The 25,755-nt window shown below is 46.0% G+C and overlaps 1 protein-coding gene across 3 annotated transcripts in view; it reads left to right on the top strand.

Moving 5' to 3' along the window:
* Nucleotides 1-25,755, top strand: part of LOC146191115 (proton-coupled zinc antiporter SLC30A2-like) — a 95,418-nt gene that overhangs the window by 54,373 nt on the left and 15,290 nt on the right. For all 3 annotated transcript variants that reach the window (XM_084601594.1, XM_084601593.1, XM_084601595.1), the window contains exon 3: nucleotides 12,162-12,321. In XM_084601594.1, coding sequence (XP_084457720.1) covers nucleotides 12,162-12,321 — 160 coding nt within the window. The remainder of the gene's footprint in view (nucleotides 1-12,161; nucleotides 12,322-25,755) is intronic.

Raw genomic sequence — 25,755 nt, 5'->3', positions numbered from 1 at the left:
TGTCGTCTTTTATTTTTGGCAAGCATGACATAATTATTATGAGACGTTTATAGTAGCCTAATATATTTGGGAACTGTTGAGATAGCTGGCCAGATTCCGCTCCTAGCGGTGCCTCTAATTCAGCATGCCGACAGCCACTACGATTCTGCACGCACACCCGATCAGCCGTTATTGGCCTTGCAGGGCGACCCTGGAGAGAGCAGCTGTTCAAAGGGACCAAGTTATGTTGGGAGTTGGTAGGCAGGCTTGTGGTTTTGATCATGCTTAAATGGAATTATAGAGTGGGTCTGGGATATGATGAGAGAGTATGCCCGGGAAAGCAGGGCTGTATACGCCGGGCTTCAAAACAGGGCTTCAATAAAAAGCAAAACAAAAACAAATTAAATGTTTCGAACAGCCAGCAGTGAAATAGAGGGCGCGGATGTCACAGTAACCGATAGCCTTACCCAGGTTTTCATCATAAATTAGCAGCACTCGAGGCATCAAGCAAGTATTTGTGTTTACATATCGGATTGGTCCTTTTTTGGGGTCTTTGTTATGTTCGCGAGTGAGTTGCAATGGGATTGCTATCATATGTGCGCTTTCATTGTTACAGTTAACGATATCGCGATTCCTTGAACGGCTCTGATTCATTTCGTATTGACAGCTGGCATAACGTCGTGCTCCAATAATTTAACCAGCGTATGCCCAAACCAATATGACTACATGTACAGATGTCGTCGGAACTCTCCAGAACTTGTGAATTTGCTTTGAAGTGGTGCAGCACTGCAGCTACGGCGTATATACGAAGCTCGTAAACAAAATCATAAAAGCTTTGTTTCATCACTGCGGTTGTTCGTGACCGGAGGTTTGCCGTAAATGACCCATCATCCTGAAAAAAAAAAAAAAAAAAACGACAGCTAGAAACCAAGTTTTCAAAACCCTCGCATACACCTTATGCAGAGCACAGTGGAATGTGATAGAGAAACATTAACTCTATCTGCCGGGCTATTTGAATGTTGCAGAGGAAGTAGTTTATGATTGCTGCCGAGGAAATAGTTTATATACGAAAGCTCCGCTCAAATGCTCCAATTTGTTCATGTTTTTTTTTTCCATATTTTTCACCAGATGTGAATATGCCTTAAAGGTCAGCACGTGTTCATATGTATTGGTTCACGCACTAACATGCAGGTTTCTCCCCGATATCAGCGAATATACAAACGCGCCTGTATCTACCATTTTCTAATATTAAATTTGGAAGTTGAGTTTCTGTCCTTTACCCTATAATTTCCTGTGTTCGTCGTTTAAGCGAACACTGCTTTTTAAATATCATGCACCAACTAGCTCGTCAGAAAGTTTTACTTCACGTAAGTAATAGCCGTCACGCCTACCTAGATTGCACGGCATGCGAGAAGCACAAATGGCGTCAAAGCGACGTAGGGATATGGCGGTCTGTTTAACGCCGAGTTCAAAAGCGAACACGTGTCGGTATCTCCTGCATTTTTGTAGTTTTCTATTCATGAAATATGCCTGTTTTATTTCGGGCAAACACATATTGGATGGTAGATGATTTTATTTAACGAAAGTTCAGTTCAAGAACAGCGTTGAATTGTTTTTGCCTCGCATTAAGTGGGCCTTGTTCCTTTCATCGTGTCCTTTACGTGAGCACACGCTTTGCTCTTAACGGTGTACTAGCTACAAGACCCGGCGAACAATACAATGTTGTAGCGGCGAGCAGGGTTAAAAAGGAAGGTCACCAGTAGAATGTCAAGATTTCCTTTTCGGTCACTTTATGCTGCGCATTCACGCTTATGAGCCAATACATTAATCACAGGGCAGGAGGAATGCCCCCTGATGGGCACTGACGTGTGAAAGGTTAGACACAAGCTTAGAGACAGCGAAATTTATCTGGGCACACCGTGCGGATAGCCGGCTTAAACCGCACTATCTATCACTGCCTCTCTTCGTGCACAATCAGCCCAACAAGGAATAAAGCAAAGCTTGCTCATAGGATTCCACTCTGCCCACGCAACGAAGCCAAAGCCAAAACATCTGTGACGTGTGTGCATGACGTCACTCCTGCCAGCTGCATCGCATTCGTTATACGTAGTCGCACCTCGTAGTTGCCTGTATATTGTCTGCCGCAATTAAGCTTGCGCCATATAACTCACGTCGACGAATTTCGTCCGCGCAGCATTGCAGTTGGGTATAAGAACTTGAGTGGGAACTTAAGATCACGTTAAGAGTGTTACGCAGCAGTTAGAGGATACCTTCCAGTTCACTTACAAAAATGTCACACCATGAACTTTACGTACGCTTTGCTGTGCTGCAGTCAGTACATTGTGCGAGGGAATGCGTTCACACAATGAATGAATGAATGAATGAATGAATGAATGAATGAATGAATGAATGAATGAATGAATGAATGAACGAATGAATGAATGAATGAATGAATGAATGAACGAATGAATGAATGAATGAATGAATGAATGAATGAATGAATGAATGAACAAGGCTTCTGTTTATCCTCACTGAACGAACGTTTCTTGGCAATGTGGAGTTATTGTGCCCGTCTTGCTACCCAAGAGAAAGATTATATTCCACCACTCGACCACACATTTTTCTTTCGTTGTCTCAGACGTTATGACGACGTCACGACCCTCTTGGTCAATGAAGTTGTTTCGCAACACCGCCATGGCTATCACCCGGATGGCGCTGTTGAACCTCAGCAGGACCTCTAATGTTATTGCGGTAAAAAGTGAAAAATGCATACTTGGTTTATTTTTTAAAAGTTTACTGGGGGGAGGCGCGCTGGCACGTGTACTTTACACTTTCGGTACAGGTGTACCTTTGTGTCCCAGTTCGCGGTAAAAACAGTTAAGAATGATTGATTTGGTTTGGCTTATAGGGTTGAACGCCCCAAAGCGGCTCGGACTATGAAGGACGCCGTAGCCTAGGACCCCGGAAATTTCGACCGTATGGGGTTCCTAACATGCACTGACATCGCATAGATAGGGGCGCCTTGCTTTTCACCTCCTCCGAAAAGTAGCCTCCGCTGCCGGGATTTGATCCCGCACCTTTGGGCCCAATATTCAAGCGCCCTAACCATGCACTGAGCCACCTCAGTGCCTTAATGCTGCCCATTGTGGTATTTTATTGCGAAAGCAATACTACGCCAGTTTTCGCCTTTTCGTCGTACCCGAGCCTCCCCTTCACGGTCGGTGGTCGGTCATGTGACGACTGACGTCATACCAGAACGAGAGACAGGGTAGCAAGTCGGCTCTTCGGCGCGCCGTAGCTACGCTCCACGGTCGAGCGGCGGCGGTGGTTGGTCACATGACTACTGACGTTATACCAGATTGAGAGACGGAGGATCAAGTCTGCTTTTCAGCTCGCCGCAGCTACGCTCCACGGCCGGTCGATCACCTGCGAACGGCAGCAAGCGACTGACGTCATACAAGTTGCAAGAGCTTGCAGGCCTTGCTGCGGTGATGGATGTGTGTGTTGCAGCGTGTGGTATGACGTGCGTTATCGGGATGTAGAGAATAAAAGCAGCGTCTACTCGCCGGTTTCTTCAGTATAGCTATATGGAAGACTTCGAAAAAAAAAAAAGGCTTTTTATTTCGTGGGTACACAGGAGATTAGCAATGTGCACCACTACAAGCGAAACACTTTGCGTAGCCAAGTGGACATTGCTTTCGCAATTTCAGGCTTAACTCATGCTAAGCCCCATGTAATTTTTTTTATATACCTACTGGTTGATCTTCAACACTCACTCGTTCGCACATGACAGCAGAATGCGCAGGATCTTAAAAATGCGACAGTTTCAAAATTCGAAGTTCGCCTGGCATTGAATGATTACTGCTTTGTTGTGAGGTCCCGCCGCTGAGCTGGGAGACCCGGTTTTGAGCCCGGCCGCATTTAGATTGAAGCGAACATGTCAGGTGTCCGTATGCTGCACGATGTCCATGCACGTTCAAGATCAGCAGGTGGTGGAAATTTCCGGCTCCCTCAAGAACAACCTCTCCATAGTCTGAGCGGCTTTAGAAGGTTAAATCCGATGAACGAGACCTAACCAGACCAAACCAAACCAAACCAAATTAAACCAAATTAAACCAAATTAAACCAAACCAAAATTTCTAATGGGAGTGGATACATTCAGAGCAACCCGTTTTTTTTTTTTTTTTTTAAAGAAAGGAGCACAAAACAGGGAAAATATCGCCACCGGAGGTCCTTCGCGGAAGTACGCCGCGCAACGACACCAGGTGCAATTTTTCTTGCTGAGCAGAACAGGGACTGGCCTGATCCGCTGAATATTAAGACACGCTTCCCATTTCTACGGATAGCGTACTTTTATCACGCAAGAAAGATGGAAACAAATATTTCACTAAGAAAACTCAGAAAACTCAACCTCATTTCCTCCGTGGAGCTTGAGTCTGATTGGAGGGTAGTGAAAAACATTTCCAACTCTCGATATCCGTCCAATCAAGGCGTCGCTTTCTGCAGAATAAAAGTCGGCAGTTACGAACCTTGCAGCTATCGGTATTGCGACTAAACCTCAGAGCTCTGTTTACGACACCTTTAACAAATATTCTAGTGTAGCAGATCGCAGTTATTAGCCACGAAAATATATAATCTCGTCCGACGTGATCATAACCTTCGTTTGCTAGCGTCGAACAAATCACGTTTTCCTCTAGCCGCGTCTAGCATGATCGCGCATTTTGAAATCGCTGCGGGATGGACAAAGTTGTAAAATAGCACACTGAAACACGCCGCTGGTTCGTAGGTCAGGCGGTGAAAAAAAAAAAAAAGCGCTACAGGCTCCATAACTAACTCCGCCGTTCATTTGTAGGTCGCTTGGAATGCCACACTATATGTATCCTAGCATCAGTTTTCTTCCCAAAGAAATGCGTAATTCCCGCAAGCTTTCAATGTGACCGGTAACAATATCGCTGCTACAAACGTTTGACACGCGAACATTTTAGCGCCTATAGTCGCATGCATGTACGGCTCAACAGATGTGTTTGCAGCTGCTATAGTTACGGGGTTGAAATTGTTGAATGTACGGAGAGATGAGTCTGCTCAGGGTATAATTTTGTAGAAACAATGCGCTAGAAAGCAGGATAATAGGCGCCACCTGCTACAGTATCAGGCTTTTGTTTTTATTCTTCCCGTCACTGGAGGCTGACCTTCTACAATATTGTAGAAACAATGCACTAGAAAGCAGGGTGATAGGCGCCACCTGCTACAATATCAGGCTTTCGTTTTTATTCTTCTCATCACTGGAGGCTGACCTTCTACTCTATTCGTCAGTTGCAGATCGTGGACAGTTCTCGTAGTTGCAGTGCGGCTTGTGTGCATGACTGCGTTCCTTATGGTTAAATGCTTTCTTTAATTTGCTTTTTACTTTTGTTCAAGTAAGTCGTGCTGAGTTTGTTTGGTATATTTTTGAGTGTAAGCAGCTTTAACATGTGAGTCTACAAAAAAACAAAAAAAAAACTGGAAAGCTGTAGCACCTTCCTCTTAGCTGCAAGCGAAACTGAAATAAGCGGCTGAAAATGAACAGCGACGATCACAATCCTATATGCATATATTCGCTACGATCCGGTCGCAATCATTGCTGGTTGTTTTCCTCATGAAGCACAGCGGTTGTCCTTAACGAGGGGCCAACCAGGTCATGAACGAGGCTGTTGTGACGTGCATCAGCCTACACAGGTCGCGAGGTTGATTCGACGTTCGCAATTAGCGTCCACGGCGACATGTCAGTTCGAGTTGGCTGGTTTTTGCTGATGACACCACCATTTCCGGCCCGCAGTGATGTACGAAGACGTTTTGTTTCAACCCTTAGATTGAATAGGACACATCTGGCACAGCTGTCGCTATCAAAATATTTGCCGGGCTTGCCGTCGGTCATAGCTTCACTGCAAGCCGCGCATGCAGTCGTCCTAGCAACTGTACGATGGCATTGCTTAGTAGTTTTACACAGGCTGCATCTTGCAGTGATGATGGTTACATCAAGTTGCTGCATCCTTCGTGTTTGTAAGCGATTCAGGCAAGATAAGGCAGATTTATTTTTCTGGAAACTTATTAATGAACATATGTCCATTAGCAAAACCCTAATACATTTAAAAGAAAGGGTATGCTATTCGTGCTTGAAGACGATCGAGAGAAAAGCGACTCGCGTAAATTCCGCAACCAACACAAAAAGCATTTGCAAATTGCCAAGCAGCAATGAGTAAGTTACCAAGGATGGTGGTATAAAAGCTACATTACAAGCTGCCATTAAGTAAGAGTTGGCACTGCCAGCGTTACTGCACTGCTAATAAAAACAACTCGCAGCTAGGCAACGAGCGGGCAACGCGAATGCTTGAATGCTAGGATTTGCGGAGCAGCGAAGAAGTTTTCGCAAATGTGTTCCATTTTTCCTTGCTTAGTCTATCCTATAGGCAGAGATGAATCCGGACTTCTCCGGGACTGCAGTGATAAACTGAACTTCTTTCAACACGTCGCTTACATCAGAGGCAGTTAGCCTGTACGTCAACTTGGGCATGCTAGTTACAGGATTCGAACTTGAACTTGAGCCCCTGTGGGAACACAGTGACATGAATTACCCCCGTAAGATGACCTGTTCGGAGCTCGTTTTGCTCATGAAAGGACTCCCGGGTGTTGTACAGCCTCGTACTTACGCTCGAGCGTGAATTGCTTGTAATCATCGTTGTCCGGCGGTCTGTATTGAGCTAATCACCTCCCGCATCCAAGGGCCAAGTCTTTAGAACTAAACGAGACCACAGGTCGCCTGCCACGCTCTCTTCGTCTTCTCTGTCACAGTTTAAAGCGATGGTGTTAAAGACCCCCTTCAGCGAAAAGTCCGATGACGCCGGCATCATATCAAGAAAATCCGAACTGGTCAAGGCATTCGTCACATTACAGGTGGAGCCGTACAATAAAGTGGTTAAAGCATAGAAAATTGCTGATTAAAGGGTCGTAAGATAACTCAAACGTCATTCGTACATGTATGGTACGTATAATGTAAATTAACTGTGCTGCAAAGGAAACTGCGGTCAACCCCTGACATTTGGATTGCGACTCAGACACGCTACCTCTAGGCCACAAAAGCATGTTTTATTTTCACATGGAGTAGAGCCAGAAAATAAAATCTCAAACATGAAATAATACCTGAAATTATTGCCTAAATAATACAAGCAAACCATACCTTCACAATGCACATCACAAATATAAAACTTCTGGTAGCCACCCGCATGCACCGAGCTCGCGCAGTCAGTCGGGGGTTCCTCTACCCAGCATACACTGTGCACCGAAGTGTACTGCCCTTGTAACACTGACAGCAGCACAATCAAGAATGTAATGATTAAGCGAGTAGCAAAGTTCATTTGGGTGGAGGGTGAGTGTACGGGAACGACTATATGTTTGTATGCAATTACGGCCAACATTGAGGATAGGTGTTTAGGGACTATGCTGTGTTGACGTGCATTGATCTCATAACTTTTAGGGCTATTTATGCACTGCAGAAGCAATGTAAATACGCAGGCATCGCACTGCCAATTGCGTTTCACTTAGTTACAGTAATAGTATACTCGCGGTCGTTCACCGCACTGACAAAATCCGACAAGTTCAAAACAAAGTTTGCTCTGAAAGTTATGTGACCTACGAGGCATGCTAGCATTTCCAACTGATAAATTACATGACTTTTCCCACCTAACCTTTCCTTCAAAAAAGAATACTTTTGTAGGACACAATATATCAAGAAAGGCGTTTGTCACAGGACTTAACATCAAATTTATAATGACTTGCAGTTCCGGTTTATATTGTTGCCAAACGTTGTGTATTGTTAGTGAACCGTGCTAAAGGCTTGCACGAAATCTCTGTGCAGGGCAATCTCTGTGCAAGGCAATCTTTGTACATGGCAACCTCTGCACATGTCAGCCTCTGCACAAGACAATCTCTGTGCAGGACAACCTATGTGCAAGGCAATCTCTGTACATAGCAATCTCTGCAAGACAATCTCTGCACAGGGCAATCTCTGCACAGGGCAATCTCTGCACAGGGCAATCTCTGTGCAGGGCAATCTCTGTGCAGGGCAATTTCAATGCAGGACAATTTCAATGCAGGGCAATATCTGTGCAGGGCAATATCTGTGCAGGGCAATATCCGTGCAGGGCAATATCCGTGCAGGGCAATATCCGTGCAGGGCAATCTCTGTGCTGGGCAATCTCTGTGCTGGGCAATCTCTGTGCTGGGCAATCTCTGTGCCGGGCAATGTCTGTGCCGGGCAATGTCTCTGCCGGGCAATGTCTCTGCCGGGCAATGTCTCTGCCGGGCAATGTCTCTGCCGGGCAATGTCTGTGCCGGGAAATGTCTGTGCAGGGCCATCTGTGTGCAGGGCAATTTTTGTACATGGCATTCTCTGCATAAGACAATCTCTTTGCAGGGAAAGCTATGTGCAAGGCAATCTTTGTGCAAGGCAATCTTTGTGCAAGGCAATCTTTGTGCAAGGCGATCTTTGTGCAAGGCAATCTTTGTGCAGGGAAATCTCTGTTCAAGTCAATCTTTGTACATGGCAATCTTTGCACACGGTAGTCTCTGTACACGGCAGTCTCTGCACAAGACAATCTCTGTGCAGGGCAATCTGTGCAGGGAAACCTCTGTACATGGCAATCTCTGCAAGACAATCTCTGCTCAGGGCACTTTCTGTGCAGGGCACTCTCTGTGCAGGGCACTCTCTGTGCAGGGCACTCTCTGTGCAGGGCACTCTCTGTGCAGGGCACTCTCTGTGCAGGGCGATCTCTGTGCAGGGCACTCTCTGTGCAGGGCGATCTCTGTGCAGGGCGATCTCTGTGCAGGGCGATCTCTGTGCAGGGCAACATTCACAAGGTAGTCTCTGTATAATGCAATCTCAGCACAATACAAGTGAGCTTAGTCGATGTGGTGTGACTCTGCTTACACTGGAATTAAAGCTTTTCACGTTTAATTTTTCCTGACGTTTTTGGCTGCCTCCGTATACATGAATATTACTCTTAAAACCACTCATCTAAGACTCCGGGTACAAAGACATGTCTAACCAGTGGTCCGCGGGTCCTAGAAGGCTAATTACTATTCATTCTCCCATCTCAATGACGAAACCTGAGCCGGCAGTGCCTACAAACTCTGCCTTGTCACGTGGTCTCTCAAAGTCACAGATACTGTCGACTAACTTGTGCCCGGTTATGTCACCTGCCAACTACCTGCCAGAGGCATCGTCATACATTAAAGGGCGGAGCTTCGTACGTGCCTCCTATTTTTTTTTATTTACCCCGTGGAAGTGCAGGCGAAATACTTTCGCAGTGATTAGTAACATCTGGTTGTGGTGGAAAGTTTTGTTAGCGTCAAGCCGAAATGTACTGCCAGTTTGCTGCTTGCCCATTATCTAACCGACGACTTTCCTCAGCGCATTTTAATCGGAGAGCGCTAGTTTTCAGAGTGCCACAATTCTCATGTACCCGCTAACCGATTTGGAAGATGTATGGCTACTGCTTCCGAAAGATTCCAACATGACGATCATGCACCTAGTGCAGCGTATGTCCCTCTTTGCAGCGATTTAATTATAGGTATCCAAGTGCATGTATGTGTTGTTGGAAGAGACAAAATGTTAAGCTATGTTGTAAACCAACGTTAAGTGGAAATAAAGTAGTCGAGCGGCCCTAACCACTGCACTACCACGTCGGGGCTATTAATTCTTTATAGAGTACGACTTCTGCAAGAATATCCTTAAATAGGAATGTTATATAGTGTGTATTACTGGTAAACGAGCTACTCGTATATTTAAAAAAAAAAAACAGGTATAAACTCTTGCTTTTGGGGCCATCAAGACATCATATATTTCACCCTCAAAATTCGATACTTACAAAATGCTGTTTGCTTAAAAAATATCGAGCGGCGGTTTAGCTTGCCTATGCATGTATTCACACGCAGAAGCAATACCTAACTCTCGTTTCGCTAAGTTTTGCTTCGTTTATCTTTTTTTTTGCCGCGTCTTACCTTGTTTAGCTAAATTCTGTGTACGTTATAGACCGAAGCGCAAAGTTACTGACTGGCAGCTTAACATGTGAATAAACTGGCTTGAGGCATGTGGACTAACGCAGTGGCCAACGAAGCCTGGTTCGGCCTGGGTTCGCAACCCACTGGCGGAGAATTGTTTTCGAGTGGTTGCGCGAAGGATACCTTACAGCTATTTCGGCGAAATTCAAGGGTGCGGATAATAATGACTCTGCATTAAATCTGGGTAGTTGGACACTAAAATAAATTTCGGCAAAACGTTTTTCAGCAAATATATTTTCGAAGAACGATGCGAATTACTTTATCGTGATTTAGTGGGACAGAAGTAACGACGAAGAAAGTTTTAGTTTCAGTATGGCCAGTTTATTTACCACTAAATATCGTGCTTATTGAAGTACTTCGACCTGGGTTTATTTATGCATTGTATGAATCGCTGTTATCGTAATAAAGAAGCGCATGCAGACTAAATGAGATAGCCGGCATACAATATCGCAAGTGTAACTTTACTTCTACATTTATCAGATTGTCACTCTGTGCTGAGGGAGTAGGCGGTGAATTAAGCGATGTGCGCTTTATGTTAGGGACGGTATTGTAGTTCATAGTCGCAGTAGTCAGAACAAGGCACTTTTTCGCGGCTCTCCAGGATCTCGTGTCAGCATCCTACATGCCACCGATGAAGTTATTTATTGAACTGTCTAAATGCTCTAAGCAGTAGATGATAGCGAACAAACAGTGCTTAGCAGGATGCCTTTGAGGAGATTCATCCTGGTTCACAGATGCGTGTAAGCAAGCGGAGCAACCCAAAACACATAGCTGCGATATTTGTTCATTGGCACCAAAGTCGCATTACTGCCCCGACTTCTGTACGTAATTCTGCACTTTTGGCGTAATTAGTATTCAAAGGCCACGTAGCTATGTGCCTTGTATGCCAAACCAATTAACTGCCCTTTTCTGGTTAAAGATGTACATGGGAAAACTTAATTCGGCGTACCCGTGTTAATATATATATTTTTTTCATTTAAACTAAAATATACAATTGCTATATAGTCACAAGGAAATTTATTTAGTGAAGTTGAGAAAGTGTCACCAGTGTCATCGCGTTCCCTCTTTCTTAAATATTTCATTTCGCGCAGTTTCTTTTCTCGTAAGTATGCAGGTGAATAATGGCTCTAACTTCCTTCGTTGTACCAGATAATTCTTATAGCTTGTCGTTGTCGCTGCGGTTGTATTGCGTTGAATTAGGTAAGATTGCCAATGATCTCAAATATAGCCAGAGACTGCAGCGCTATCAGCAGTAGCCGGCACTTCCAGCACTGCGGTTGTATTGTGTTGTATTAGGTAAGATTGCTAATGATCTCAAATATAGCCTAGACTGCAGCGCTGCCAGCAGTAGCCGGCAGTCCCAGCACAACCGTATGTACACGTCACACTGGTCATGCGCACCGAGATGGTCGGCATTGTGGATCAGTGCGATGACAGCCACATTGAGATGCTTAGTAGTTCGCCGACTTCCTTCATCTTCCGTTGCGTTTGGGTGTTTTATTTGCCATCATCTGGGTATTATAAGACTAGTGCCTGTACTAGGTGATGATGATAGTGTTGGCTAATTCCTTTGTAGCAGGTCACAGCCGGAACAGGCATGGCTGGTGGACGCGCCACCTACAGTTAGGAACTGGTCAAGCTATTAAATTAAGCGCTAAAAAAAGAGTCGAAATATCTAATGCTACATATGTGAAATGGTTATAAGAGAAATGGTAAATAAGAATTTCAGAAGATTTTTACGCAGTTTTTGGTGTGTATGTCAGACTGGCAACACAGTCTGCGAAGACGACAACAACGCGGAGGGGGGATCAGCCAGAAGGAGGGGCCCAGTGAGGGTAGCGTACTCCAGGGGCCCTGGCCCCCACAAGGGCCGTGGGCTGTTCGTGACGCCACAATCTCCGGTAGCCACCGCTCAGGCCGCAGCCGCCGACGCCGCGCGACGCCGTCCCGCGAAAAAGGAAGACCACGATGTTATGCATGCGTTGGCTGGGGCGTGACTTGGCGGTGCCTGCCGACGGCAGTGGTGGATGCGGTGGAAGTACCACAAAATCGTATTCCTCAGACGGCTACGTGCCTTTGTCGTGCAGGAAAAACCAGCAGCCTATGGGCCCGGCAGGCGTGCCGCGCCACTACGAGTCCATCGTCAACGCCGGATCTTCTATAATCTACTGCTCAGCCCGCGGGGACCCGGATGAGCCCGGAGCGGGTCAGGCCTCTATACACATGCCCGTCAACGCAGTCTCTCAGGTATGAGCACCGTGTGTGCAGCTTCTCTTGTGAACTGTTGGACTGGTTAGATATTGTGAGGGCGGCAAGGATGACTGATCCAAAATCTATTTCGCACGTCTGTGCTGTCTTGACCTCGTCGGGATGCAACCATTCGCGACACTGGCAGTGCATGTCTCTCTGCTTCCTTCGCATGCCCAGTACACCCCATGTGATGACGAAAGTAAAGAATGGCCGGGGTGTTTATTAAAACACATTGATATATTGGCGTTGGCACTGATATCAGTACAATAATGATTGTATACAAGTTTACATGAACGCATTATGCTAGTTAGATCTCTCTTCTCTAGTCGCAATAAATGGACTACCAGATTGTCAGTGACATAAATTAAAAGCCATGAGCAAATAAGGAAACGAATAGTGAAAATGGTCTGATGCTCTTCTCGTAACAAACAAATGACGTCAAAAAGAGTATAAACTGACATCTGTAAGCGGAGATTTCAGCATCTGAAGCCAAGCAGTTCATTTATCTTGTTTAGTGAGTGCGAATGTCAATTGTAGGGCAGTTAGTCGGCTAGAGCCAACTCACGCTCACGCTCAAGCCAGGACCGGGCGCTTATAAAAGCTGTGCTCTAAAGCTCTGTCAGAGCGGATTTGAGCCTAGACATATCCCGTGGGGAGTGAGTGCGAAACATAATAGCATGTTATTTGAAGCATACATGTAAACGTAGTTTGTGTGTGTTAGGGAATGAAAAAAAAGAGGCTATATCACGTGATATTAATGTGATATAAAGAGACAGACCAGATGTTGAGGTGGAAACTGCTAAGGATATAAGTCGGTAGTGATAAGGACGTGATAGAGAAATTGGGTGCTGTGATAGCAGCGAAACGTGCCTGACTACATCAAGACAGGGTCCTGCCAAAATTACATAATTATTTGGTGATTTTACTATGGTCATACCCAAACCTGGCGTGGGCCACTTAAAATTTCAACATTGACTTGACCTTTCCAAAATTTATTTACAGGCTCTTACACTGCACGAATGTAAAAAAAAGATCATGAGTATAGGTTCTAACTTGGCATTAAATGTAGATGCGGTAGCGCCTTTTACACCGCCTATTTATTCTGATATTTTTAATGACACAGCTCTTGATTAGCACGTAGCCGTACTGAAAATCATACACTAGGCGCACCTCTTATACTACTTGCGCGCCGTCTGTATCACGTCAGCGCAGTGAGATCGAGGGTTTCTTTTTCCATGTGTGAGGATGCCACATGCTGCTACTGATGATGATAGTGTTGGCTAGTACTTTTCTAGTGGTTGCACACCGGGTTGGTGCTCCATGCAGCCGGAGAAGAATGCAAGGAAGACACAAATTATAGGAAGTTCAAGAAAGCGATCCACCGAGCACAAACCTCACCACACACGGCCGAGGTTCAGCCACAACTGGCGAACTGCGCTCCGACAATCGGCGAGCTTCTTCGTTGTCTTCGTCGCTGCAGCAGCGCTGCCAACTATATTGTCTCCGGTCACGCTATTCCTAGCTATGCCGCCGTCTGTTGTGAACGTGGCTGACGAGAAACCAAGAGGAAAACTATTGATGACGATGATGATGATGCATCGGGGCCATGGTGTAAGAAAAAGGTGTACCAACGGCGCCGCTTGTCCTGTGCTCCGAACATTGGAATGGAGAAAATTTATTGTTCAAGAAGATCTATAGGATGGGATCAGTGGCCCTCTAACAAAAGGCGGCCTCTCCCACCCAGTCCGCAAATTTGGATTGCGCGTTTTAATCTCGCAGTTCCGCTTTTTGCCGACAGGTGGCGACGCAGAAAAGCGTTCTCGCGCGTCGTCGTCGTCGTCTGCTTGCAGTGAATGCATCGTTCAACGGAAGTTTTGTTCAGCACGGACTTCTAATTGTGTCTTTATTGTTTTTATTTGACTGAAATAGGAGTGCATTTTGATTGTGGGGTTGTACGGTGCTGTCGCCGGTGCTTTGGCGCTTTGACGATGGGACGAAAGTGTTTGCTCCGCGAGGCACCGTTTATTAGTCGTGTAAAAAAAAGCCACTGTTTTTGACACTAAAGGGCGAATAACGCTCGAAGGTGTGGCATAAAATGCATCCCACGTAAGGACCATTTGCTGCAACCTTCAGACTTTCTATGTGAGGAGCATTTCCAGCCTCATCTGGTGCCGATAACTTTGCAAGCCATGCACATGGGCCAAGTTCGTACCTACACTGCGGTGACCGTGTATTGGCGAAAGATGCGATACCATCAAGGTTCCCTGACTGCCCTGCACACTTGTAGAACCACAAGAAGGAATGAAAAACGCCTGCTGAAAGGCACGATATTTCAGTGCCAAAAGAAACGCCGTGTTCTTCACGAGCCGCTGGAAGCGGTTCTCAATACGATGCTGTGAATCAAGACCCGTGTAAGACTACGGAGGAGGAACTGCAGAAATCATCCTCCTCGGACACCACATCGTACGTGCCGCCTCGGCTACTTGTTTCAAGTGTCGCCGAATGTTTTACCTTCAAGCTCTTGTCAGAAGTGTTTTTAGAAACGAGCGATCGCGGTCTATAATTTTCGTGCTGTTTGTCTTGCAAGTCGTACATGTGCTCTTTCGCTCACCAGTGACACCGTTACTTCTTTCCCTTTGACTAGAATAAAGCTAGTCATTTCTCCCCCACCAACTGAATGGGGTTAATGACAAGTGCACTATATATGCAGTTTCACTCAGTATATAGCATGCGGACCGATTCGCAGCACTGGCCTGCATGCGATTTTGGTCGTGCGTGAAATAGTTCCACACTATGCAAATAATTTCAAGCTTAGTTAATTTAATGGCCGCAATAAAGAAAATAGAAGCTCTCAGATCTTCTCAGTTCAGCACGCAATAACGAAAGAATTACGAACGCTCACCGCGGTCCACACCGCTGCTCAGATAACCTGCCCATCAAGTTGGACTAAATCACCTGAATGTTACTCGTTTCGACGGGATAATAAATTACGGATGGCCGATCAATGCATGCATTCACTTTTTATCGGCCTGGAAACAAGCGAATTGTTGGGATTCCAAATGTGTCTCAGATGCTAAAAGAATTGAAGTTCACGCGAACGAATATTAAACACTGAGGATTATAAGAAAATATGCATCTTATTTTTGGCTATATTTACTAATTTTGGCTAAGCTTTATATTTTAATTGTTCCCGTTGCCTCTCAATGTGTGCTTCCCTAATGTTCCAGAATTTTCTTGATAACGTCTATTGGTGCCAATTTACTTCGCCGTTTCTAATACCAATAGCGGGAATGGAATGAAATATAGGAGCGTCCCCTTCGAAACGGTGTGGTAGCAGTAGCTATCATGCTCAATTTTCTCCCTATATCTTCGCCCGCTTTCGTATGGCGCCATCTGTCGGAGCGCCGGGAACTGCGAGAGTTTCTTGAACTTCAACGGACCTTAAGAAAAAGTTTATTAACGTGAAAATTCGCAGAAGTGAAATAAGTACGTGAAAGCTTGTTTCGATACGGTTCTAAGAAACATCGGGTGTTCAAATCATACCTCAACCTTTTAATTTGTCACTGCGCTCATTTGCAAGCGGTGAATGCAACCTTTCGCAGCACTTTTGAACTCAGGACTATACAATAGTGTTGAAATCAGTCACCGCGTCCGAAGATCTCGCGAACCTTGTCCGGCACAACGGCCTGCTGGGCAGCAATGGCCTTTACTTTCTCCAACCAGATCATTTCTTCAGCAGATCGTGGTTAACAAGCATGCATACTTCCGCCTTTCATGGACCTAAAAGGCCTTGTAGGGCTGAAGCTCTGACTATAACTGTGGGGACCATTAAGCGTGCAAAGCCAGCTATGGATTCGGCTGGCTACAAGCTTGTTTATATAGCCAATTCAAATCAGAGCTATATAAATGACAGCCACTTTTTGTCACGTGATACTGAAACGTAGCTCAACGTAAAAATATGCAGAAAAAGTGCGGGTTGTGCTTGTTGAAGTGTTGAAGTGCTCCGTATGACATAGGAGGCACAGGATTTCCACGGGGGAAATGTTCTTTGGACTGAAAGGAGCAATAACTGTAATACATTGAAATGAAAGGCGCTTCCATAGCGTTCAGTGGAGCTTCGGTGGGGGATATAAGAGAGTTCGTACAGCTGAATACTTCTTTTAAATGACGTTCGCTCAAGTGGTATTCTACTGTACACATATCCCCGACGATGCACAGCGTTAAGCCAATTAGTTAATCGCCCCTTGGTCACCTCCACTGGACTAGGACTGCTTTTTGCGGTGGCAAGAGTCGCCGCCTTGTGAGGGCAAAAACCGAGCAACCCCAGAAGTGTACTACCTCCAGTGGCGGCGTTGGGAGGCTCGTGCACTATTGCACTATGTGCTCCATCATTTCACATTTGTTGACGCACACCCTGTACATCACGCACTGCACTGGCGGGTCTTTCTTGCTGTGGTAATAAGGGGTCCGGAGGGGCCCGCGTGCCCCAAAGAGCAGCTACCGCCGACAGTGTTGTCGTACCACCCGACGAAGCTGATACCCTGTTCGTGTTGCACATAGTATTTCAGGATGGATTTGTCCTCGATGGCTGACAGCCATATGGCTTCTTCGGCTGCAGCTACTCGACGCCGTACCTCAGCTGCCCAGCATTAGGTAGATCCGGCGAGTCCAGGGGTTGCGGATGCATGTTGTAACCACGTATTCGAACACACGGTACTCCCAACTGTTGCGATGCATAAAGCGGAGACGGGTGTGGTATGAGCTGGTTTGCATATCTCCTTGCACAGCCTCGTTTGCGACTGGGCCATGACATCCGAGCGTAGCACGTCTAATCTTGCGCTGTCGACGCTCCAACCAGACGCCCGTGCTAGTCGTGATCCAGATCGCCGCATTCTCGAATGTCAGTGTAGGTGCATGCACCGACTTCTAGAACTCCCGCATCATGTGGTAGCGGTTGCAACTCCACATGCTCTTGTGCCAGAGGATGCACAGGGCCCTGATGGAGGCAAGTATTAGGTTGCATTCGTGCAAGCTGTAAATGCCTGGTTATGTGTAGAGCCACACGGTGACGTTTTTTTTATTTTGTGAACACGCTCAGACTCAGTTCGCCAAGGTTCAGGTCCGCGTCACCTTCGCTTTCAGCCGCGCCCCTCGCGTCCGTTAGCGTCCGTGGGAGTGTGGCGCCCTCTATGGTCATTATAAAGAGTTGAGGGCAGCGCATGATCTGATTATTGTTAGGACTCTTTTAAGTGGTTATACTACAGTGTTATGCCACTGTTACTAAGGCTCCTCCATTTTTTTAAAGGTAGCGACAACTACTCGAGCGTCCTCTCGAGGGGTCCAAGGGAAAGCGCTAGCAGACGACGCGTCGCACTCTTTCGTGCATGCTTCGTACTCATGAAGCCGCGCTCGGTGCACACATAAACCGGTTAATTCAACAGATTTGTGTCCTATCCTGCTCAAGAAGCTTCAAAAGACCGGAATAATAATCTAAATATACGTGTGCAGCATAAACACACACACACAAAAAAAAAAAAACGCGGGCGGTAAACGAGCCAGCCCATTCTACTGAACCATTCGCATCAGTACAGCGGTTAGAAAACTGTTCATTATTATGCTTTGAAGTTAGTGGCGAACTTAAAGTAGAAACGATATTTTAGTAAACTTATTGGGCTCGTTTCCTTGCTAAAAAATAAGTAGACTGCGTGTTTTCTGCAACTTTTGAGAACGTCGTTGCGCACAAAGCTCTAATGTAATATGGGCGTCATTGCGTTTGTAACCGTTTCCGTTTGAGTATACTCCGCTTTAAACACATTTTTTGGCTCCAGTTTATTTCGTTTACACAGTATTCCAATATATTTATTTTGGAGAAAAAGTAAGTTTCTCTGCAGCTGTACATTACCAATGCATGTATATCTTCCAACAACTACAAAAAAAAAAAAAAAAAAAAAAAAATCGGGTATGATGCGATACAAAGCTCACGGATAACATTTTCTCACTTTTATATTCTTAATTTGCTTTATATTGTTTTCCTTCGCCTGCCGGGCAATAATGTCACCAGTAAGCTTGGATGCCGCCTCTTGAAACTTGACGAGTCCCTGTGAGCGTTCAGCGGAACTTCGATGCAACGCCACGAAACTCCTACCGTTAAAACAATGGCTCAATAGCGTTTCACACACACACGGTTGATTATTTTACACTTTGTTATGATACAAATCTTTGTTTTTGTTTTTTAATCTTTATACACCGATATTTAGCAGAGGTAAGTATTGACCTTTTATTTCGATCATTCTGACACACTTGCACCCTCCTGTTTTTCCAATGTTTTATTTTTCATTTATATTAATCAACTAATCAATGTACGGTCTGAATTTTCATAATAAGCATTATCAAGCATTGAATTTTCATTGTGAGCATTTTGACACCATTGATTCCACGCGTTATATTGCAGTCCTGATCTGTTCGGGGAAAGTAAGGGGGCGCGACACGGCAGTGACTTTTCACTAGGCATCCACAGTACAAGTAATGGCTACATAGTCATAGCGTTCTTGATATTTTGCTCATGAATTATCATGCCCAAACAAAGGCCATCCCGGGCAAACGAACGGCTTTTTAAGCAGACAGAAATCACTTCGCATAGTCGGGTGTTTTCCGTGGCCATAAAAATCTTACGTCTGATCTCATGAGGCCATAGCTTCCTTCTTTTGCTGTTATTGTCACCGCGAGGAATGGAAAATGACTTCTTCCGCACGGTTCCGGCAGACGAAAGCACGGCAGCTCGGCGCAGCCGCATGTCACGCGTGTGCTTCAAAATTTGAGTTCAGAGATGTAACTCTTGCGTCCGCTTAAGCTATAAGTACTGCACATACACTCCTAAAATTGCAATAGAGGCATGTGAAGTACTTTTGCTTAACTAATCGGCCAATATCTCGCAAGCGCAGAGCGCCGTGCATTTCAGCGGCGCAGCGAGCACCCCTGGACCCTTTGGGCGGAGCTTGGCGGCGAAGAGGTCACGTGCAGCCAACCAGCCTATTGGAGGGAGGGGCGGCTGGATCAAGACCTGTCGATACCTTTAAAAAATGGAGGAGCCTTAACTGTTACACTGTTTTGTACTGCGGGAGCGCTGTACAATCGCGGGTTTCCTCTGGGTGTAACATGCTGGCACTGATTTTCGCGTTACAACAACTGAGAACAACTCCGACATCGGCTTTGTGCGATACGGGGCTCTTGCGCTACCGCGAGAGAAGAAAGTAGTGGTTAGCGTAAATGTCTGGGCTCCCAAAGCCGTGAAACTGTGCAGGAATAATCCAGAACATACGACAAAACAAGTTCACAATCACCTGCTTGTGCAGAAAAGGACACAAATCTCGGCTCCTTTTACCGGAAATATCCTTACTGCATCGCTGACTGCCCAATCGCACTTTATTTTTTGTCTTTGAAACATATGTTGGGGAATTTTAATTTTCTTGTCCGGATTTTAACATTTTTTGTGAATATGAACAAAAATTGGCGTTTTTTTGAATTTTTATCGCCCGTGGCAGCCAATACAATCCAGGTTTAATGACCGCTTAACACCGACATGCAAATATATACGGTAAAGAAGAGAGTTCAGTGACATATATACTTAATGTTCATTGTCTTGAGAGGAAATGCGATTCCCTCCTAAAAGAATGCACTGTAATAGTGGGAGCTTGCTGCTAGTGCTAGGAACGCCGCTGGGCTTCAGATATGGACTTTAAGTCATTAGTTTAATTATGTGACCTAGATTTGTGCGCATTAGCAATAATAAAATGTCACCGGGATGACCTGTGATAAGGGTGCCGGAGAAAATGACCGCTGTAAACTAGATCTCCCTTCTTCCCTGTTCGTTTGCAACACAAAAACAAAAAGTTTGCCCTTAGTGTGCGCTGATTTGTACAATAATATGACTATGTTTGTTTAAAATTTGACTGCATACTTGGAACATAACGTTTCCACTCTTTGAAACGCCAATGTAAGTAGAGTCGTCTTAAGCTTACGTGAATAAGCAAGCAGACTTCAGGAAGGGCAAGTATACCAGGAATACCAAGCGAAGTCTTTTTCGCTCGTTTGAACGTGTTCGTGCCCGTGCCTGACGAAGACATCGGGCGGTTTCGCGTAGCAGTACGCGCGCACAATGGCCGCGTTCCCGCTACACCGGCGAGACTCTTTTTCCGCAAAGTCTGTCCGAGGCTCGGGTAACAGTGCGCGTCGAGTGCACGGCGGCTTCAGCAACACTTCCTCGGATCGCCTTTCCATGCATCATCTCTCGGGCGAAGGACAAGTGAAGACCCCCCTCCCTCAGTCTTCGAAGCCAACGGGCTGCTGAGAAGCACATGAGAGTGGTGGAGATCGCATACTGTGAACACGTGACTGAGTCTTGCGGTTCGACGACTGAAGGTGTCCCTAGCCAGTACATCTCTGCGGTGCCGCCTTGGCTACTTCGGTGGTCTCCTCCGAGCGAAAAACTTTGCTTCGGTCTTCTCAGTGCTCTGGCTGCTTGCGCAGTGATGACGGCTGTGAGTCTACCTTACCGCTCGTTTTTTTTTTCTTATTTTTTTCTTTTTTTTTTCTTTCAAACTGTGCCTCTCATGGCATTTTATATTTCTCCTACGGACACGCGCATGAGATCGGCTGGTCAGATAGCGCGGGTAGTTTTTACGTAGACGGATATTTTGAGTATAGCATGTGCAGCTTATTGCTCCATATCACCAGATATCACCGAGAAATAGTATCCCCCACAATTTTTGTACAGCTTGGTTATCTCTGAAACATATCAGCTTAAACTCAACACAGAAATGTATTGTCTGGTGAAGGGGAGCGACACACGATATGTGGCTGTTAGCTGCACCATGAAAAAGTGAGTGTGTGACACGCGATGCAACGCCTTATGTTACACTACACGACGGATGGAAAATCATTGAGAAGTGTTTCGACATTTAGCGCGTTTTGGGCGGCATATAGTACGCGAAGGCCTTTGTGGGACCGTGACATCTCCGTGACGACAAAGCTACATTACCTCAGAAGAATGCTTCGGGATTCGTAAAGAAGCACGTGGCATTTGAATATTGTATCCAATTCTACTTTGATTACGCTGTGACGATTTGGAACCAAAAATAGACATTAACCGAAGTGGTTGGCTTGTGGTAGAGCATTGGGGAGGTGCTGAGTTCGATCCCTATTGCGTCCCGGTACCGCTTGTTTTATGGGTACAATATTTAAATCGGTTGGTTTGTGGGGTTTAACGTCCCAAAGCGACTCAGACTATGGGAGACGCCGTAGTGGAGGACTCCGGAAATTTCGACCACCTGGGGTTCTTTAACGTGCACTGACATCGCACAGCACACGGGCGCCCTGCTTTTCGCCTTCATCTAAAAGCGGCCGCCGAGGCCGGGATTCGATCCCGCGTCCTTGGGAACAGTAGTCGAGCGCCGTAACTACTTCGCCACCCCGGCGGGGGATTTAAATCGGCATGGTCTAGGGATGAATTGCTTATAAAAATGTCTTGAGCCAAACCGTTTCGTTACAGAGTCAGTAATGCGTTTCGCCATCAAATAATTCACATCCGCCTTGTAACGTACATCCTCCCACTCCTGGCTCTGTTTTACTGTTCGAGTGGCCGTCTTACATTCGAGAGGTACGGGGTTCGATTTCCTGCGGTACCGGGAACAAACGGGTTTCCTAATAGGTAAGCGGGGTTTACGTGACAGCGGCAGTCTAAGCAAGGCCCCGCAGCATTGGCTCACTGGTGTACGGCGCTCGATCGCCGAACCTAAGTATGCAGCATTGAATCCCAGCCGCGGCGGCCGCGTTTCGATAGAGGAGAAAAGCAAGGCATCCGTGTGCTGTGCGATGTCAGTACACGTTAAAGAACCCCAGGTGGTCGAAATTTCCGGAGCCCTCCACTACGGCGTCCCTCATAGCCTGAGTCGCTTTGGGACGTTGTACCCCTTAACCATAAACAAAACCGAAGGCTACAGCTCGGGTCTTGGACTGACTTCAACATCACGGAGCTTTTGACGCAGTGCCGAATACATGCGGCCCGCTGTTTTCTTCGGATGACGATAACAGGTGGCCTGTTAGTTTTGACTGCTCTTCTATAAGTGGCGGCTCGCTATGGAGCATGCGCGCCCGCGACGGGTGTTTCGCCGCCTTTATTAAACTCGCGACATCATCCGCAGTTCTCTTATCGTGGTAGTCTATCATGGGCGACCAATTTAATAGTAGCTCGCGTGAATTTCAATTTTGGCGAATTCGGACCCGCCATAAGCGCGCATGCTTTGTGGGAAATGGCCGCTGACGGAAGCGCAGTCAAAATAACAGGGAACCCGCAAATGTCAACCACCACAAGCAAACCGAGAAGCTTACGATCTCAGACCCAGCGGCCAAAGCCTCGCGGCGTTCGCGCCGGTTCAAGCCTCGCATTTGGGCATTCATGGGAAGTAATTGCGTGCGGCGGTACACCCGTGTGACAAGTATACAGTACACAGGTTTTAAAAGGGGTCAGAACGCGATTACCAAGTGTATACTGGCCTTCTAGCGAGAGCAGCTCCAGTGGATCCTCCTCACTTGATACCGGCACGCGCATTACAGGGACACACCCCTTTGATAAGACCTTATAAAGCGCAGCGCCTTGCATTTCTCTCTAGCTTATCGCTGATAGCGGCGCTGGAGCTGGCCAGTAACCTTTGTCGGTGGAATATAGTAACTCCTTGCTTCAGAACCTGAGATATTGCAAGATGGCCTGCCAGCTGGGACAAATGAAACTCTTCGGCGACTGGACAAGGAATTCGACGCCACACTACCAGCGACGGTCGCCGTACACGAGGATAAAGGAAATTCCCGAGAATTTTGAAGTCGACATCTTCGTGAGTCCAGTCGACACGAAAACGTACTAGCTGTTTAAATCATGATTGCTGTGGATATGCGGATACGCCAATCATCTTAAGGAAAATTTAGCCACCCTTTGTCAGTGATGGCAGCCGACGTTGAAGAAACAACGAAGCTTTATTGCGTCTTGCAGTTTGAAACTCAGACAACGGCTCATTTAATGGAAGAGATACTCAGCATGGCTCGAAGCTGCGATTTCTGCTTTTTCCCGCCTATTCGCGTCGCGAATGTTTTGTCTGTGACACGTGGCAAATTGGCATTCACAGGCAGCGGCTCACCAAGGACAAGAGCTTAACATTTCAAAAAGCAGTTGAGCACGCTTCGGCCTCCGCGACCTTAATAAACGATGCAGCGACAGCTCTTGACTTATCATAGAGCGGTGACTAAGTTCAAATAATGCAGAGTATATAGGAAGCCGACTCATGAGTACATTAGTAAAGATGACCGTTACGTGTGTAAGTCCTGCTGTCGCTGTTGTTTTCTCATTATCCCTTTGCTTACGAACAAGCAAGCAACTGAGGACTTATACACGGACAGCTCTTGGTGTAATGAATGTGATGGTTCAATATAACCAAAAGTGCAACTTCCGTTTTACTTGCTTCCGCGAGGCGGAAATCTATATTTAGGCCTCGTATATTTAATATACGAGGAAATATATAGGCGTGTCAACATCAGGAGCCTCAAACACGTATAGTTATATGGGCTGCATTGAGAAAATGTTTTCTTCCGTATTGGGCCAGGAATCGGAAAATATAAATACATGCGGAACTATATATGTTTTGTTTTTAGCTAAACGCTGTGCGGTCGCCATACACGATGGCTTGAAACAAGCTACTTAAAGGGTGCGACGGTCAGTGCCACAGTCGCTTTTTCTTAAAGGAAAAAGATTTATACTCTAAAGAGAGGGCGGGCCCGTTATCTTTCTATTAATGCAGTTGACGTTCGTTGGAAGTTCACGCCGATTACGGTGGCAATGCCTCTTGCCATTTACTCAAAGAACGCGTACCGCGGTTGAGGATGAGGCTTTTATCTGAGAAAATGAGTCTGGCGGTAAAGCTGACTCGTGAAGTTATTACTTGTATTCTGAACAAAGGCTGAAAGTTTTGGAGCTGGCGGGCCACTTGCTGCCCTCGGACCACGTGCTTCAGACCCATGGTCTACAGCATATCAGACTATACTGAGGCGTAATTGATGATCTTTGCAAGTTTCCTAGACGCAAGGCTGTCTGCCAACACCATTGAAAGCACTGCTGTTGGAAGGCGAGCTGGAAACAGCACCGGAGGAGCAGGGAAGTCTCGCGTTTAAAGATGTCAGTGTGTCCCATTTTCGGAAAGCACTTCCAGTGCACGTTTCACCGCTGTGCAAAGAACAAAGGCCGAGTTCTCAACGAACTTCTCAACAGAGACGTTCAGCATCATTTCTCACGTCGCCAATAGCAATCATGCTGCTCCGATAGTTTTAGTAATAAAGCAAGATGGACAGTTAGAATTTGTGGCGAATATAAACCAACTCTGGACCGGATTCTGGACTCCAAGATGTACCCGCTTTCAAAGTAAAATTCACAGTTCGCGGAAGGTCAGAAATTTTCGAACATTGGTCTAAACAGCTGCTATCAGCAAGTCAAATATACGAGGAATCTAAAGCTTACTTGATCTTTGAATTGGCACAAAATGCCTGCATGTCGCCTTTTTGATATCTCCCCAGGACTGGCGCTCTTTCAAACGATCATGAAAATATTCTGAAAGGTTTTGACCATGTTATTTGCGACATTGATTTTGCATGTTACTTGCTACATTGATGGCATAACGATCGCCTAAAAGAAAAGCGTCTGAAGTACATAAAAGCGGCGCTAGAACGACTGTCACACAGAGTCATCAGATAAAAAAAAAGTGCGAATCCTTCAAAAACAGGTTTCGGTACTTGGGGGATGTCATTAGCGCACGCGGAATTAAACCGGCTACTGGCCAGCCAGAGGGTATTCCAAAGCCGACGGACAAGCAGTATTCGCATTGACTGCTGCAGCCTTGATGTTCTCTGTTCCTGTAAGGACGAGTATACGAAGCAGTGTTCTCGCACATCAAGCACCTGATGTCATTGCCCCCGGTTCCACATATCGCACGATCAGTGTGTGTTCGAGTATTCCTGTTGTGTAATAGTTTTCATATGATGTTGGATGTCGCAGCTGTCATCTCTGACGCACAGCCAAATGTTCAGTGTTCTCTTGGGCCTCAGCAAAAACCAGTGACACTCATTTGAAAAAAAAAAAAAAAAAAGGTGCTTAGCTTTTGTTCTAGCGTCAGACATCTTCAGCTGTTATATTTTTATACGCCCTTTTGTTCTTTGTTCTTACGAATCACAGTCGGCTGCAAACAATTTTCGGCCCCAAAACGGGAATAACATCACCGCAGCTTGACTTAAACGATTCCTTTCTAGAAGTTTGCGCACAGCTTCACTATAAAACTTAATCCATCATTCCAAAACGCTGACGCAGATACCCTCTACCTCGCTTGCTTTAAAGCGATA

The sequence above is a fragment of the Amblyomma maculatum genome, chromosome 4 (genome assembly GCF_055883805.1).
Source record: "Amblyomma maculatum isolate TAMU_Amacu chromosome 4, ASM5588380v1, whole genome shotgun sequence".
Lineage (NCBI taxonomy): Eukaryota > Metazoa > Arthropoda > Arachnida > Ixodida > Ixodidae > Amblyomma > Amblyomma maculatum.
This window is presented reverse-complemented; position numbering and strand designations above follow the sequence as displayed.